The sequence below is a fragment of the Aphelocoma coerulescens genome, chromosome 1A (assembly GCF_041296385.1).
Source record: "Aphelocoma coerulescens isolate FSJ_1873_10779 chromosome 1A, UR_Acoe_1.0, whole genome shotgun sequence".
NCBI lineage: Eukaryota > Metazoa > Chordata > Aves > Passeriformes > Corvidae > Aphelocoma > Aphelocoma coerulescens.
The window spans coordinates 78,310,200-78,328,054 of NC_091014.1; the positions used below are offsets into that span (position 1 = coordinate 78,310,200).

At 42.7% G+C, this 17,855-nt stretch overlaps 1 protein-coding gene across 1 annotated transcript in view; it reads right to left on the bottom strand.

The window, feature by feature from the left end:
* The window catches only part of CACNA1C (calcium voltage-gated channel subunit alpha1 C), a 467,253-nt gene that overhangs the window by 95,218 nt on the left and 354,180 nt on the right, over positions 1-17,855 (bottom strand). Inside the window, exons 11-18 of the mRNA XM_069003652.1 lie at positions 15,868-15,894; positions 13,773-13,933; positions 12,743-12,968; positions 6,682-6,889; positions 5,754-5,874; positions 3,833-3,947; positions 2,662-2,782; positions 2,465-2,534 (exon numbers count right to left, since the gene is read on the bottom strand). Of these exons, the coding sequence (XP_068859753.1) occupies positions 2,465-2,534; positions 2,662-2,782; positions 3,833-3,947; positions 5,754-5,874; positions 6,682-6,889; positions 12,743-12,968; positions 13,773-13,933; positions 15,868-15,894 (1,049 nt within the window). The remainder of the gene's footprint in view (positions 1-2,464; positions 2,535-2,661; positions 2,783-3,832; positions 3,948-5,753; positions 5,875-6,681; positions 6,890-12,742; positions 12,969-13,772; positions 13,934-15,867; positions 15,895-17,855) is intronic.

Sequence of the window (17,855 nt, forward strand, 5' to 3'; positions counted from 1 at the left end):
ACAAAAAAAATGTGGGTGTAGGTCTTTGTTATATAGTTCATTTATAAGCTATTATTTCTAAGCTATCTACAGAAAGTAAATAAACCTCAATTCTATTAGCAGTAGGCTTAAAATCGACATTCAGGTGACTGTTCCTTCACTTGAAAAAAAAGGTAATGGTCTGCAAATCCAAGCCAGCTGAGAAACAGAAACAAAACTGTATCAAGCTGTTTTAATCTGTGCTTCTTACTAAAGACTCCCACAAACCCCTTAGCAACTGGGGATGTGTGTCCAGTAAGTGCCTGTGCCTACAGAGGTGATGGGAAGATTAAAACCAGAGTGATCTGCCTCAGGCAGAGCAAAAGCAGGACTGCACAGAGTTAGAACCACACCCTATTTCTGATAAACTGGCTATAAACATGGAAGAATTCAAGTGTAGCATGTGTGAGGGCTTCTTGTACTGACAATCAAATACAATGAATGGTTTTCCATTTTGCTTCTCTGAAACCCTTGTCCATCTCCTCAAAATGAGCTCTTGTGTCCTTTTTTACCCTATCAAATCAACCTATTATCAGTCATTTATTTATCAGGAATTATGGAATAGAAGAGAAAGTGTTTTATGGCCTCTTATAGCCTGTTCCATAAGCACAGAAACACAGAAGAGCAGAGCAGGGAAGGATCACAAAAGGCCCCCTGGTTCATGCCTCTGCCAAGCCAGGTTCAGTTAATTATAATATCTAAGCTTTTTCTGGGAGACATTTTTCTGACCTGTCCTTAATGACATTCAGCAATGCTGGCCTTCCAGAGCTGTCTCTGTGAACTTTTTCAGCCTCACCATTAGAAAATTCTCTTTGCTGTGAATCTTAAATCTGTTACTTCATAGTGGAGATAATTGTCCTCCTACCTGTAGAAGTCTTCTTTGCATTTGAAGATGTTTCTCCTGCCTTTCCTAAGTCAAATGACCAAGGTTCATGCAATCTTAGTTCTTGCTACCTACTAGCATTGTTTTCCCCATTCTCTTCTATACTCCTTCAAATCCAGCCCTACTTCTCTTAACCAGAGCACCCAGAATGGGATATGATATTCCAGTGGAGATCTTATCAATGGTGAACACAGTAAAACAACAGCTTTGCTCTGATTCACTTTCACTGACCAGTGAAAACAAACCCATAACTGGACAAAAGGGTCATTCTTTCTCTGTTTATAAATCTCACTGCTTGCTTGCCTTTTCAAAGACAGCAAACTGTTGCTGGCATCTGTTGAACTTGTGATCATAAGATGCAGAGCCTTTTCTCAAGGACTGTTACCTAACTAGCTGTCACCTAAGATCCTTTATTTGTCAATTGTTTATTCCTGTCTGTGTGTAGAGCCTGGCACTTTCAATTTCATTTAGACCATTTATCCAGGACCTCAGGAGCTCTTTGAATTCTAATGCTGCCCTCCAGCATGCTTCTTGTCCTTCCTAGCTCCTGTCATCTACAAATGTAATAAGCATATTGCCTCTTCCATCACTCCAGGTCATTAACAATGAACTGGACTGAACTCTAGACAGGCTTTTGGGTTGCACAAACTCACTTGGGCTATCACTGCTTTCCCCATAAAGGGTCTGATCATTTCTCTCCCAATCCTCTTGACCATATTTTTCTAGTCAGCTTATGAGAGCACTGTAAGAGACAGTCAGAAGCCTTACAAAAATAAAAGAATATGATATCTACTTCTTTTCTCCTGTCTACAAGTGTTTTCAGCTCCTTTTAGAAGAAAATGAGGGTGGTTTGATGTGATTAGCTCTTGGTAAAACTATGTTGGCTGCTAGTCATCTCCTTATCTTGTGGCCATATAGTTTGTTTAATCCTCTGTTCCAGCACTTTTCCAAGAATAGAAGCTGAACTGACTAGCTCCAATCCCACACCCCCCTTCAGGATCTCTTGAGCACTGTCAAAAGTTCTAAGATTTCTTCAACCAATCTTTCAAGTATCTGAGAATGAAGTTAATTAGGCACACCTGACTTGAAAACCAGCCTAATGCTACAGCTTGTTTCTCATAATCCTAGGCTGAGTTCTTATGCCATTAGAGTTATGTTAAGGTCACACTGTCCTTTTTGATTAGAAAACAGTGCAAAAAGGCGTTCAGCACTTTCCCTTTCATGACTATCTGTTGTGAGACTCCCCTGACTGCTGAGGACTGAAAAAGCACACTGAAAACAGTGTCCTACGTATGTTTTCAAATAGGGAGATTTTTATATGACTTGATTCTCCGTAAAGCTCTGTTTTCCATTAAAGAGCTTCACAGAGAGCCCAGTCAAACGTGACTGATCAGTGTAGGAGCTGCAAAGGACCACGGCCACACCTGTGCAAACACAGGCAAGCATATCATGCTGCCCCATCATGAAGGCCTTTCCAGCATACCTGCTACCACAATTTGTCTTTGTGTGCATTAGCAACTGGAGCTTCTGTTGAGTGAGGGCTAGAAGGAAGGAGATGTATACCTGGTGCTTCTGTTGTAGGATAAGGACTCTTTTCTTCGTTTTCGTTGGGCTGATAATCATCCACATTGATCTGACAGAAATGGAAGGAGAAGCATCAAAGCCTTTGTCTGATAAAGCAGAGAGTTTTCATTCCCTTAGAAACCCAAGCTGTTCCTGCCATCACGGCACAGAGAGTGCTGGCTGCCAGCAGACCTTACCTTGGTAGCAGGTGGGGATTCTCCATCAGCAGTGATTGATTTCAGCTCAATTTTCTCCTCCTTTGTCTCTTCCTCCACAGCTGTTTTTTCCATCTCCTGTTTCTTTTCAGGACTAGCAGTCCTAGCAATTTTACAAGATAAAAACCAAAGAGTTACAAAGGTGGAAAGCTGCTTCCCTTTCAGGAACTTCATGTAGTACAGCACACACCATGAGAACAATCAGCTGGCTGGAATCTCCATTCTGAGTTCAGCTTCCATACCAGTGGCTCCACCTTGTCCTCATCTGCAGGCAAAGGCAGAGGCTCTGATCTATTTTTATTTAGTGTCCTTTATTTTGCAGCTTTCTCAATGTTTGTGTGTGTGTTTGTGCAAATGCATATTTTAGGTCTGTCAGCAGAGATCTCTTTGTTCACCCAATGACAAAGGACCATTTTCAACCCATATCTTGCGAACTTCCAACTACATTGCCTACAAAAGTTTTGCCCCTCACTGCACCCCTAGAGGGAGGGAAATCTGCTGAGTTGCATGCAGCATGAAGCAGAAAGATGTGCACAAGAGATCCCCTCCAAGCAGCCTGGAAGACAGTGAATAGAAATAACCAGTGAGGAGAGGCTTCCCTGCTGCTGGCAGCTGGGAATGACAGAGAAGCTTCGTCTCATCCAGCTTGTGCCCCTAAGTGTCTGCAGAAACACTAAAAGAACTGGCAAGAGAAGAACAGCATGTGGCATCAAAAGAAAAAGAAGCTGCTAAATCTCATCATGGGAATGACAGAAAATATGCCTCGTGGCCCAAAACAATCGGAACATAGTAGGGAGATTCAAATGGGATTGACACCATTTCACACTCAGTCTCTGCTGGTGCTCTGAAAGCTCATCAGTAACCCAGACTTCCTTTCCTCTGCTCACATCACTGCAGCTGGGGGGACTCCCAGCTGACAACACTTTCTTTTCTTACAGTTAGAATTCCTTCGAATAAAAATTTATATATACATAATTCCATCTATAATCACGTTAATCACATGTATAATCTAGACACATACAAGTTATATATATTGCATATACACACGTGTGTGTATAGACATCATATACATACATATATATATATATATATATGCTGTGTGTAATTACACTCACAGGAATGTGTGCAGATAGGTGTATGCAAATGGATTTACCTAGCTAGCTTTTTCCTTTCTTTTTCCTCTTCCTCCTCTTTCTGTGCAGATGTTAAACTCTCAGCATCAGCAAGGTTGTCCACAGCAATGGCCAAAAATACATTCAGCAGGATATCTGTTTGTGTGCTACTTAAAGAAAATGGGCTTTGAAAACTGCAGAAAAAGATTATACCAAAGGTTTCTTAATTGAAAAGTTTTAGCAACCTGTCATCAGATCTCTTGGATTTTCCAAACTTCCATTTCACACAACTGCATTTCCATCATGCACAAACCTACACCTTCCTTCCACACAGATAACACACTTTGTGGGTTTTCAAAATTTCACAACAGAGTGGCTCATATAAAACATCTAAGCCCAGATTTACATTTTAGTTTCCAGTTTCCCAAGAGTGTCTCCCTTTGTGCAGAGAATCCCACTGAACGTAAGAGGAGCCCTGAATGCTTTGCATCTTCTGACAGTTTAGGTTACACGAGTGGATTTTATGGACAGCAAGCACAGTACTCTGATGAGCATTTCCAAGGTTCATTTAGTCTGGACAGTGAAGGGTTGAGCTGACAACTCTGCCACCTCCCAGCAGAATCCATGCATGGCCAGTCATGCCCATGTAGCTGAAGGGCATGGAATCACAACTGTTTTCTTGTCTTACCAGTCAGTGTTCAGATCTCATGTTACAAATCTGTCCATAAGGTCATTTTACAAATTTCTTGAGTGTAGGTCTTATTATACTGTGATAACTTTAAAGCAAACCCTGTTCAAGGCTTATTCTGGACACACAGAGATCCCCCCCTCCTGGGGCTCCAAGGTCTAAAGGCTCCAAAGTCAGCCAGCATGTAGATTTGTCTCACGTTTTCACAAGGAGATCCAAATTGTAGAGTTTTTTTTTAAGCTGTCAGCCAGATTGCCTACCTTGACCTTCAGATAAGTGGAATTGCACCACCTCACTTTGAAGTGAGGGCATGCAGGTCAACTGAAACGTCAAATGACAGGGTTTGAGAGATGTGAATTATGGGCAAAGGCCAGAGGAGCTGGGCTGAGTCTACAAGGTGGCTTTTTAGAAGCATCAATATAAAAGGAAATGTCACCTCTGACACAGGAGGGCCATTTATTAGGGAAGCAGACACTAAACATGGACAAATTTGCAGCAAACTGAGATGGGGAACAGAATGGCAGCTCTATGTGATATGCAAATTCCTGTGAAGAGACACTCACAGCCTCATCATGCAATGTGCTTTGTGCCTCCTGGGGTATGTACAGTGCCCTCACTTCACCTTGAAGCCAGAGAGAACTGAAGTTACTCAAGACCAGCACAGGCTGGAAGATAACAGAGCAGACAATTTTCTGTCTGAAGAGCACACAGATTGCAGGGACTGAAATGGAACAGGGGTCCTGTTGGTTTATACATGAATTAATATATGATCTCACATGAATCAATTATGTCAAACATATGTTACTCCTATTACAGCATTTGTATATAGCATATTGCAGATTATACATTATTTTCATTCCACATAAGGCTTGGATGGAAGCACATGGAATATACTACTAAAAAAGCAATTAAAGTAAAAAATATGCAGTAAGTACTGTAGGAACACACAGAGATTAGTTTGTGGAGAAGGCAGGAAAGAAAAACCTATGAGAGAATTAAGGGGAATGAAGAATAAAGACATTAAACACATAAAGATACTAAATAAAAGCTAGTATGTGGAAGTGGCACGTAGCTGGCTCTTACGACTGTTTATATGCCTTAGAACCAGCTAAAATTAAACAAATTATTTAACTTTTGGCAGTGCAAAGCCAAAATTCAGACCTAGGGAAAAGGCAAACACATGAGGTAAGAAATTCACTATTTTCTGACACAACAAAGTAAATAGTGGTTTTAATTCATCCCCTCTTGCAGAAAAGAGTAGCATCAAAGGATACAGTTTCCACAGATGAAGAGGATGATGAAGTAAATACAGACCAACATTCCTGGAAAAGAGGGGCCGCCATAAGCCATGATCCCATCATACATCACCGAATTCCAGTCCTCCCCAGTCAGGATCTAAATGACACATTCCCACCAATAAGGGATACAGTGTTAGACCACAAAGACAATTTGAAAACCCCATTAACACAAAGATATCCACTGTCCTAGAGAACACCCCCTCCCCCAGGATGGAGCTGATGGAGACTCTGGCTGCGTCCATCTAGAACATTAAAAAAACACCAAACCCAAACAACAAACCACAGAACAAAGAAAAGGCAAAGAAGGTCTGTGCTCAAAGTGTGAAAAGCCCCAAAGAGTGTCTCCTTGAAGATGATGGCTGAAGGCAAATGGCTCTCCCAGACACTCTGTTCGAGTCTCCCCACTTGCTGCAAGCATTTCCCTCCCACGAGCCTGTGGTTTCAGACAGGCTGCACAGCCTCTAGCACTGCCCTCAGCACAGCCCTCCAGGCCATTTCCCTTCTCCTCACACATCAGTGAAATCCTGATCCTGATGCTCTTGGTGGATCACTCCCAAAACTGCAGAGGGCTTAAAGGCCACGGGATTACTTCTGCGGGGCTGTGAGCAGATATTTGTTCCCCAGCGCGGGGCTGGCCTTGGGCATGCAAGTGCTGCCCTGGGACATGGCAGTGGCTGTTCTCTTGCCCTGCCCTGCAAAGACCCAGTGGCCTTGCAGCACAGAGGGGTTTTATCCTCGTTTCCCACTTGGAGAGGGAATGCCGTGTGCTGGCAGCACAAGCAGGCACCCTGCTCCTGGAGCTGTTAGGGTCATGTGCTGTCCTGGGGACTCTCAGGCTGCAGGACCTATCTTGACCCATGGAAACACAACGTGCTGGCCCCATGGGGACCACTCGTGCCCTTACCTGAAACACAGTCAGGAGGGACTGAGGGAAGTTGTCAAATGTACTCCTCCTGGTCTGCATCTCATCAAAGTTAAACTTGCCCCCAAAGAGCTGCATCCCCAGGAGGGAGAAGATGATGATGAAGAGGAAGAGAAGCAGCAACAGGGAGGCAATGGAGCGGACTGAATTCAGGAGTGAAGCCACAAGATTACTCAGGGAGTTCCAATATCTGGGAGAGAAAATAGAAGCAGTTAAAATTCCTTCAGTTTGAGACAGGTGCTCATGGACTGCATAGGATATTGGTTCAGGCTGCCTTCTGTGTAAAGCAGGCATTTCCAAACACCCTGTTAAGCCGTGAATCATTGATGTGCTTCCCTAAGATAACGAGACCTACTGCAGCTAATGAGTAATTTTACTAGCACACGTGTACATGCACAATTCCCTCCACCCCCCACTCCACACACACACCCAGAAGATTATTACAGCCCTCTCCATCTAAGGCTCTGCTCATCTTATATCAATATACCGTGATTAGTTCTTGCTGCTTCAGTGAGTTACATTCTAACCAACCTCATTACAACACTCACAGATGTTATGGCAGCCAGAATACCTCACTCCAGAGAATGGCCTGTAATAGCTAACAGGAACAGATGGGGAAACTGTTTGGATGCAAATACAAACTTGCCCAAAATTTGGTGTGTGTGTGCGTGTATGTGCTTGGGCTCACTCACAGAGAGGTTGCTGAGCTCTCTGGGATTGAGAGGAAAGAGAAAGATACCAATGCTTCTTTTGCAAGGACCCTAAAACAAGCTCCAGATCTACATTCATTTGGAAGAGCTCAACATCACTGGGTTTTTTGGTTATCAAACCTTCTATACTTCCTCATACAGGCTGCAGAACATTTTCAAATGTCCTCATTCAAGAGAGAGGCTGGTTAAGACCTGTTCTCCCAGTGCAGTCAGGCTTGTGCCCAGTTCTGACTCATGTATGATGCAGAGAAAGGATCTTCTTGCCCTTGTGCTTCCACTTTAGGGTTCAAAGAGTTGCTGCAGCATGTTTGCTGCAGCACATAAGTTTGCACTCTTTGCCAGCCTGCAGAGTAGTCATGAGCTGGAAAGAGGCTTTAGAAAAAATTGCTAAAGAATTCGCCACATCACCCATGAAGCAGCTTCTGCTTTGGTCTTGCATCTGCTCAATCACTCCTATCTACTGGTTAGCTGGTCACAAGCTCTTCTCTTTTGTGCTTTGAGGCTGCCACAGCTTTCAGATTGGGCTGAGGATTAGCTGACATCTTCCAATTGTCTCATTTTGATGCACATTATTAGCAAGCCTCAACAGCTTTCAGCAAGCCAGCAGTGTTTGCCTGTGTTCTTCCTTCTACCTGGCCTGCCACCATGCTTTGAGAATCCACCCAGGACAATGTCCTCCAGTCCCTTCTCCTAAAGCCCATAACTTTGAACTTTCTTTACTCAGAGGATTCTGCATTTCTAACCATGTTGTCCTTGAAGACAGAAGTTCCATGTAAAAAGGATGGCAGACTGGTGCTCTGGCTCTTTTGTGGAAGCCTGATCCTTCAACTCATAATTTTTTTCTGAAGGTAGTATACTCATTAGAGACAAAGGTTCTTAAAATCACAGTTAAATTAATATTTTTCAAGTATCAATCCAAAAAGAATACTTTTCTTGTCCCGTGGAAGGCAGGACTGCCTGAGCAGCCCAATCACTGCAGGAAGGTTAGCAATCTGATCTGCAGAGGGACATGGCCATGTCCTCTCAAGGTCAGCAGCGGGTTCATCTCCAAGGACGGAGCTTCAAAGAGAGCTGTGATGTTTTCCCTCCAGCCCAGCTTCAGCACTTCAGAGAAAACTAGAATGCTTTAAAGTTTCACTGCAATTAAAGAGATGAGCAATGAAAAACTACAGAGCAAAGGTAAGGGCATGGAAGCTGTGGGCTCAGTGCCACCGAATATCCACACGGAATGTGCAATGTAACAGCTCCCTGTGTTTGCGTTTATGCTTACAGCTCACATACTTTCACACTTTGGAAAGAAGGGAAAGTGACACAGGAGAAGGGAAAAATTCATTCTGATGAAAGTCAAATGAATTCAGCATCCTTAAAGCAGTTGTTGATGGGCTCCAGAATATCTCCAAGTCCTCCAATGTCAGCCAGGACACACATTTTCTTGGTCTTTCTTGCAGTACCCTTAAGAAGCAGTAAAGTTGAGCAGTCTGAACAGTCCCAGTGACTCAATTTAAGTTTAAATGCCTTACTATCTCAGCTCACAACTCTGCAGACTTCTATCAGCTCTGAGTTCCTTACCAATAGCTCAATACCTGGGATTCAGATTCCTATATAAGTATCAAGCTTCAAGCAATTAACTGAGATGGCCTGGTGATAAGATTAGTGCTGTTTTATCTGTGTACTGGTGCTAGCTAGAAAGACAGCACCATTAGAAAAGTAAACAAACCTATCAAGAGAAAAAAAAAAAAGAGAAAAAGGAAAAAGGAGAGTATAAGAAATGCTTGACTGATTAGGATGTGAAAATAACAACAGTGTTATCTCAGGGTTCTAGAAGCCTGACCTGAGGTTACCATCTGTCACATTCGGTGGTTGCAGAACTAACAGGAACTCCCCCAAAGGGAGATCTGGGATTACTCAGTGAAACACGAGGTTTTTAACTCAGCAATGGTTGAAGCCCAAAGAAGAAGGGTCTCACTACTTCACCCTCGCTGGTTAGCCCCTTACTACAAAGGAAAAAACAGCACTGGATGCTGGATGGAATAGGAGGTTTTGGACCAGGCAGCTTTTAATGGGAAGTATGAGAGAAAGCAGTGCTGCTGCCTCAGACTTTTGGGGAAATGAATGTGCCTCTTAACAGCTCCCACTGCAGATTCCAGGCCCTTGAGGGTGCCAGTGAACGAGGCACTGCAAAACCCCAGGTGAGCAGGACGTGGTTGTGATCCTTGCTTCAAAGTGGAGGAGTGATACAGAGAAGCCAAATGATTTGCTCAACATCTCACACAATAATCAGTTGCAGAACTGGACTAGAACTTAATGTGTTCTACTCTCTTCCCTCTCCTCTCTCTCCAGTGCCTTCCACCATATCTTTATGATCTGGCAATCATAGATGCAGGGCTTAAAACAGCAGCAACAGCTGGCAGACTCACTATTGGAGAGCTTCCCACCCTGTTTATCCAATATAAAACCACTTTAACAGTGATTTTTGACTGAAGGTACAAAAACTAGGGCACCCCTACAGTTAACAGCAACTTACCTAGTGGCAGGATTAGGTATAAAACATCAAATTTCTGTATGCTGTTGCAAATGAAATGATTTATTTTTTGCATATAAAGGACTATAGTACCTATAAAGCAGGAAAGGATTCTTTATAATGAGAAAATAATTTGTCTTCTCATAGCAAAGTGAGATGTTCTGCACAGCATTTTAAAAATTAGGGAGAATAAAACAAACAGATTATATTGTCTGCTTGTCTAATGTATTTATAATCTTGGAAGAAATGTTTGCTCTTGACATTCTAAACAGTGTTTCTAAAATGATGCATTGTTCATCTGATGGTGTCTTTATTTGTTTCTATTCTACTGTGGAGCTATATTTGTGCTTCTTGTAGAATTGTATCATCTTGATGACCCAGAATTTGCTTGTGCATGGTGTCTACCATGGAAAACCCATACAAATATATAAAGAATAGTCTACCCACTGATATATTCTCACCAGAGTAATTTTCCAGCTTTGTGCCTTTTTAATGTTCTAGATTATCATAATTCTCACCTCCACTGTATGTCCCCATGCCCATGATGTATATGATGCCCATGAATGTATGTTTGATATAAAACACGACACTGTCATTCCTCCTACCCCTCCCAGTGTTCCAGTGTTGTATCTTTCTGTACTATCATTGCACTCAGGTGGGATATTCCACCAGTGCTGATCATGTCATTAATAAATCCTCATTGTATTTAGTGAATAATAGAAAAAAATTGTAATTTACTAGAGAAGGTAAAAGTTTTGCTTTAATGCCAAAATATTCTGTCCTGCAGTAAGGTATGAGTGGGCCTAAAATACTGCTTTGGAGGCTCTTGTTAGGGCCTTCCACATGAGGGTGAACTTCACCAACAGAGGGAAGAATTATGAAGAAAATTATGAATAATTACAAAACATATAAATTCAAAACTACTGCAGCCTACTTGTCAATATTTTAGGAACAGGAAAGAAAGAAAAATCTGATTAATACATTATGCATCATGAGTTCTTCCTTAGCTCTGTGCTTTACACACAGACCCCTGCACAAATTGCAGGAGATATATTCCAGGTAACACTTTTTTCCACGAAATATTGTACTTTAATTGTGCTGCAGAAAGAAGGCAAGTATAACAAGTCCTACTGCTGACTGGTTCCATCCTCACATCTCTGCCAGAAGCTTTAGCAATATTTGAGTACTCCACCAGCTCACGCTTTCCAAAGCATTAATGGTATTCTCTCAGTGTTTGCCTTTCTGTTAGAGAATTCTCTTAGCTAGCTTATATATTTTGTGCAGGAGTGGAGACACGTCTTGAAACAAGAATGACCTCTCCAGGATGCTATGTTGAAGCTCATGCTTTTACAGCTATTGGTACGTTGCCCCGGGTGTATCTGATTACCCAGTGCCTGAAACAGCCACTGGTTTCCTCAGAAACCAGGCCTGGGAGTCGCTAATGGGTAGATTTCAGACCCAAAGATCCAAGAAAAACAGTCCTCAGACCAGAGAGCCCCACTCTTTCTGAAAGAGCAAAGATGCCTTTCTTGCTGGAAACTCGTTTCCCCTCTCTGGAAGGGAACGTTCCCCTCTGGAATGTTTTCCCCTCTTCTATGGTCGCACGTCTAAACTGACCACTTTTTTCCTCCTTTTGAAATAGTTCTAGGCTTGCTTTGGCCTCTCTCTCTGAGACTGTGAACTGATTTCCTGCCTCTGCCATCTGACCCTGAAATCCATCCATCCTGCCAGAGATCTGAGCCTCAGAAGCTTTAAGGGCAAATCTTGTATGATGCACATGTCCAAGCCTGTTGTTTTTTCCTGCCTCTCAGCTCAGCCATCTTGACTATCTTCCAGTTTTGGACTTGTTTTTCTCATGTGCTGTGTTTTCTATCTCAAATTTGTCAGAAATTTCCTCTGGCGGGGTCTGGGGGGGTGTTACAGGGATTGTAGGGACATTTTGGAAGCTGAGCATGCAGAAGAAGCACTCTTTCACCACCCCGCTGAACTGGCGCCCACATGGGAAAAGACAGACCTGGTGCTGCTTGGATAGCACTTGGATAGACTTGTTTCAAGAGCTCTGGGTAAGTTTGGAGCTGATCTCTCCTTCAAACTCCCCTCGAGCTGAAAAAGCCCTGCCACACCAAGCTGGTGTTTTGGAGGTGCCTGGCTCAGCAAGCAGTGACTGTTTAATAGATATCACTGTGCCTTTATGCAGAGGGAGAGGGAAAAGAACAAAAAGGAAGAAGAGGAGATACTGGAAGCTGGAAAAAGTCTGGTTTCTTCATAAAGCTGCTGCTTCATGCTGGACTCCCTGGAAGGGGAATAGCTGGCAATATCCTTTGCCTATAGCTGCTGGTGTTGGCACAATCTCCCACTCGGGTCACTGTTGAGTCTACTAGAGCTGGCATGGGCTCCTCAGTCAAATGTTCTTTTGGCTCAAAGCAGTCTTTCAGGCTCCTCTCTGTCACCAAAAAGCATCAGAGAAGGTCACAAGGCTATCTGCTGTTTTGGTTTTCTCTGTCTTTTGCAGGGGACTGTAAGAGCCTGAGCTCAGTTCACACTGTTCCAGATTTCAATTTAGCACTTTACACAGTATCAGGTGTCTCCAGCTGCCTATGCCAGACTCCTCAGCACTCACATCAGGGTTAGATATCCAGCCCTCCCCACCCTGCTACAGACTTCAGAAGATGAGGACTGCTAATCTAGCGCTCTCACTGCCTAATTAGTGGCAGAAAAAGTGAAAATAAACAGGCCCGTGAGTGACCTGTACCTATACATGTTGTGCATTGAGCAGTAGCCCTCCTCCAGTCCCAAAGAAGCAATAAAGTACCTTGTGATTTTAAATATTCTCAGGAGTCTGACACATCTCAAAACCGAAATGCCCAGCGGTGACATGATCTTTGTCTCCACCAGGATCGTTTCCAGGATGCCTCCGCACACAATGAAACAGTCAAAGCGGTTGAAGAGGGACACAAAATAGGCCTGGAGACCAAGGCTGTACATCTTCAGCAGCATCTCTGCCGTGAAAAGAGCTAGCAGCACCTTATTGGCAGTGTCTCATGAAAAACAAAAAGAAACAGATTAAGGAAACTTAGTCAAAAGATCATCACAACTAATCCTTGGCCCTTGCTTCTAAGAAAGCACTTTAAGGATCAGTCTTAAAAGTGAACTTCATATAAGCTTGGGTCAAAGAATGAACTTGGAAAGCGTGGGCATCTCATTCACAGAAATGTTTTAGCAAGATGGTTACAGCAGTTCCTGCGTACTGCACATACAGCTGCCATGTATTACACAACCTCCAGTGGCAGGGACACGCCTTCCTGTGCACAACCTGCCTTCACACCCATCATCTGCAGAGGAGGGTGGGAATAGAGGAGCTGCTGTGCTACCTACTGTTGCTTAATTAAGCCTTTTCAGCTGCTCTCACCTCCAGAGAGAATTCAGAATTCTGTTCTGCAGACAGAAGAACTTCACAAATCACTCTTCATCACCTCCCTAATAATCAGAATTTATAATAAATGCCATTTCAGGGGAAACCTTGGACAATGTGGGGCTCCCAGTAGCTATCCATAAATTGGGAATCCAGTTGCTGCAAATATAAATTAAGCATAAACACCTGATTTCACTTCCACCCAATGGAATACTGCTTTGACTAGAAACGAGGTATTTACATTTTTCCTGTAACTTCTCCCACAGCAGGCAGATAAGTTTATTGTATTATTTAAGATCCTCCACAGACACAGGACTGTTTGGAGCTGTGCACACTCCTTTCACATTGTGTGGTTTAACGCATCAGCTCTTCTCTCAGCTCCCTTTTTTGACACCGACCGTAATAAACAGAACCAGCAGCTTCTGCTCACCTTGGACCTCCGTGAGCCAGTCTGGCTGGTTGTAGTGCTCAGAGGCAATGGTGAGGGTGTTGAGGAACACAAGGAAGATGACCAGCCAATAGAAAACATTGGACTTGACAGCAGCACGGCACTTCCTTCTGCAGAATCGATTCCATCGGCGCCAGTAGCGACTTGAAAAATTGAAGAAGGAAAAGTTCTTTTCAGATAGGGATCTTAGGCGATTGCAGCTCTCTGTCAAGGGAGACTCTAGTCTTGATTTATTGCTCAAGAATGGTAGAGAGTAACTCAAGTTCACCCTGAGAAATACTGTCTCATCAGTGTCAACAGTTGTGAACATCCCTCGTTTTAGCTATAGGAATAAAGTTAGTCCTAAACCAATTTGCAAGGTCTTCAAGCACTATCTTAGTCTGATTAAGACATCCTCTGCAGATACCCTGAGAGGTTTTTTAGCTCAGTTGCCACAAAAATAAATATTCTCCTTGTATTTGATGCTTGTGGCCTGCAATGGGACCTTGCCCAGCCTCAGGATAGTCAATAGAAAGATACTCTGTCACGTGGAGCTGAAGGATTAAGTCTTTGGACAGGTGAGGTCAAATAAAATCCAAAGAATATTTCCAGCAACATTTTCAGCAACATTCAGGAGTAAGCCCAATACAAGGGCTAGTTCTGAAAGAATTCCTGAGGCCTGGGGGCTTCAGCATCTCACCTTCATGCCTGGAACTAAGGGTACCATTTGCTAATCAAGAGACTTTTTAAAGTTTGCCTTCCATGAACACATCCCCTTGTGTCACTGATTTCTCAGGATAATTACTAACTACAGAAGATATTTAAAGCTAATTACACACCTCCTACTCTTCAGAATTTAACTTGCATAGCAACCCGTTTCCAGGCAACACTTGCCACTGTATAATAAATCTAATAGTTTTATATAGGTACTACATACATATGTGTGTGTGTCTGAAGGGCCACACACATGCACAATGTTTCAGGAGAAAGAACTTTTCTTGGCTACTCTTGTGTATAATTTCCAGTGGCAAACCACAGCCATGCTTGAGGATCAGGGTTCACATCTGTAGGAACTAAAGCCAGATGATGTAAACACAACGGGGACGAGAATTTGGCAACAGCATTTCAACGGGTGGTCAAATTTACAGTGTTTTACCTGTGCAATTTATAAAGGCACCCACTCCACCACAAACAGATACATTTTGTGTTTTGCAGTGCATTTGGGACAAGAAATAATCTTCGACTTCCAAAGTGGGCACCACACTTAGACATTGATGTTGTCATTAAATTATTTGCAATCTCACACGCTTTTGCGTGTACTTGTGCACAAATGTGCTCGCACATGACAGTGCATGTAAAGACTGTGCTTGTATCTACAACCTTTACATGAGGATGTCACATATGTGCATCCCTAAATTGACATTGCTCCTTAGGTAACTGGAAGCACACACTTACTTGCTCCAGTTTTTCTGAAAATTCATTTAGTTTTTTTATAAAACTGACTTGGGATTCAGGATTGTGGAGGCAGCTGAGCTCCTACCAAAGGGGTAGAAGTGAACCTTAACAACCAAGATCCATGAGTTCAGTCAGCCTCCCCAGTGAAATCCCACAAATGGCCACCTTGGGACTGCTTCACTTTTCCAAAACCTCTAAGTCAACAGAGAACCAAACGCCACCAGAGAAGCTCCCCACGTTCCAGGGTGAACAGGAGAGTTTCACAAATTAGATGGAAACTTCATCAGTTGAAATATTTACAATCAAGCAAAGCAGAGCAGTGCAACAGAGAGCCTTGAGCTGACAGGGTTGATGTTGATGGATGTAGTATAATTATGGGGTTGAGGTGGCTTTTTATTTCTGATTTTATGTTTTATGGTTTGATATACATAGGTAGCATAGATAGGTACTTCAAAGGTCAATAGTCCCTGTTCCTTATTTCAATATGGAACTAAGAAAAACAATCTTGATTTATGACTAAAATCTGACGTATTTAGCAGGATCTCCTAGAATCACCACTGCATCCCAGAGATGCTGGTGTAAACCACTTCAGAAAAGAACAAAAACAGTAAAAAGGAGAAAAACAAGAGTCAGTTTTACTTACCTAAATTTTGATTTTGAGATCCGATGCCTGAAAGACAAGAATTGTCATTAGAGTCTCTGAAGCTGTCCCATACCTCCCATCTTTGGTGAAAATAGCAATAGAAAGAAACAAAGTTAAGCTCAATGCTTTTTTTAATCCATGCTGGTTTCCCCTTGGATCTGTTGTAAGACAATGTAGGCACTGGGCATGGCTAGAATTCCCCAATACCCAAATCTTGTGTTTTGGTGGGACTCATGAAGCAGAAGTCATGCCATGGTGGGATTCTACCACCTACAGATATCAGTGAACTGGAATTTCTCCTGGGTGAAAGGCTGGCCTAATGCTAGGGGCACTCTACAACTGCTGCCAAATTTATTTCTTAAGAATGACTATTTTAAAAAAAATTTAGTTAGTTTTTTTCCCCTTATATTAAAATATGCATGACTTTATACAGACAGAATTGTTGCTTTCACATGTCACCTGTCACTCCAGGATACATAAGAACATTATGAAACAATAATGGTGAAAATACTGCTTTTTTTTTTTTCAGCAGCTGAAGCAAGACCAGTGCATAGCAAATATTTTCAAACTTAGCTACTAACACTTATTTGTCTTGGTTATCTGTATAAACTGGTTTGCACTCAAATGGGTCTGTACAATAACAGATTCTGTTGCTATCAATGAAATTTTGAGAATTAAGCATCCCATAAGATTTGGCCATATTCCCACTATATATGTGTTTAAATATCTAATTCCAGGCATTTGGATTTATTCACCTAAATAATCTCATTAATCTTTTATGAGAGGTCACAGGCAAAGCTAGAAATAGGCCCCAGCTCTTTAACCACTACCTTGCTCTGCTTGACACACGTCCTGTAAGGACTTTGAACACTTTGGCTGTCTTTTGCTAAATCCATAACAGTGCACAGAGGGAAATAAACGTATGTGGATACAATGGCATGAGTCAGAGGGGATTTAGGAAGCTGCAAAATCATCTAGCAATACCATCAGAAATGAGAATCTGGGGAATGACTACGAACAAAGTATTTCTGCTGGGTTGAAGCATTCCTTAAGGTTCCCTCCATGACGGGAAAGTGAGTCATTGTTGACAACAGTCAGCAGAGGTCTTACTGCACTGCCTCAGAATTGGATTCACTGTTAGTAGAGATGGGAGAATGTAATTCTCCAAGCATCTGATACTACTTACTGTAGCAGCCCTAACAATGGTCCTGTCCCTGCTTGAGGACATCAGTTACTGGCAAGTAAACAGTGATAGGTCAGGTTCCTTGTGTGGAAGAGATTTTAGTCAGGGGAACTTTTTACCAGCAGATGGGCCGAGCCAAAAAAAGAAGAAAGCCTTTGCACCAAATACCCAAATACATCATTCCTGCTGTGTCACAGGCAGCTTGTCTAGGCCACACACTGGGCAGCAGTGAGGTTACAGACACGTGCAAGACTCTTGAGAAAGAAGAAATAATGCACTGGCAGAGCAGAATGTAAATTATGCTGCAGAGACAAAGCAAGCTCTAACAGGGATGCCAGGTGAAGCACCTACAAAGCACATCCTTCATGGTACAGCTATCCCAACTTCTCACTGAGAATTCTGGCTTGATAAGCACTACCTACGAACTGTAATGGATCGGATTTACAGGCAACAGGAAAGAAGGCTCAAAGACGGGAAGTGGAAAGATGGAAAAATCACAAGGAAGCAGAAATCTGAGCACTGAAAAGGAGGTGGTGAGGATTTTGATAAGAAAAATTTGGCAGGGACAGAAGAGGAGAGAGAGAGAGAGAGAGAGAGAGCCAAAGAGCGAGATGGAAGGGGAAGGACAGGGAGTGTGAAATCCTCTGGTGACCTCTCTGGTTAATGGTTTCCCAGTGAGGCTGCACTGGAATCTTTTATTTATTTAAGCAAAAGAGATGCAGCAGGTGTAGTACTCATCATGCATGTGATAATTATATCTTTGGAGCATTATGAGCAGCAGCCAAGTGCATTCAGTGCTCCCACA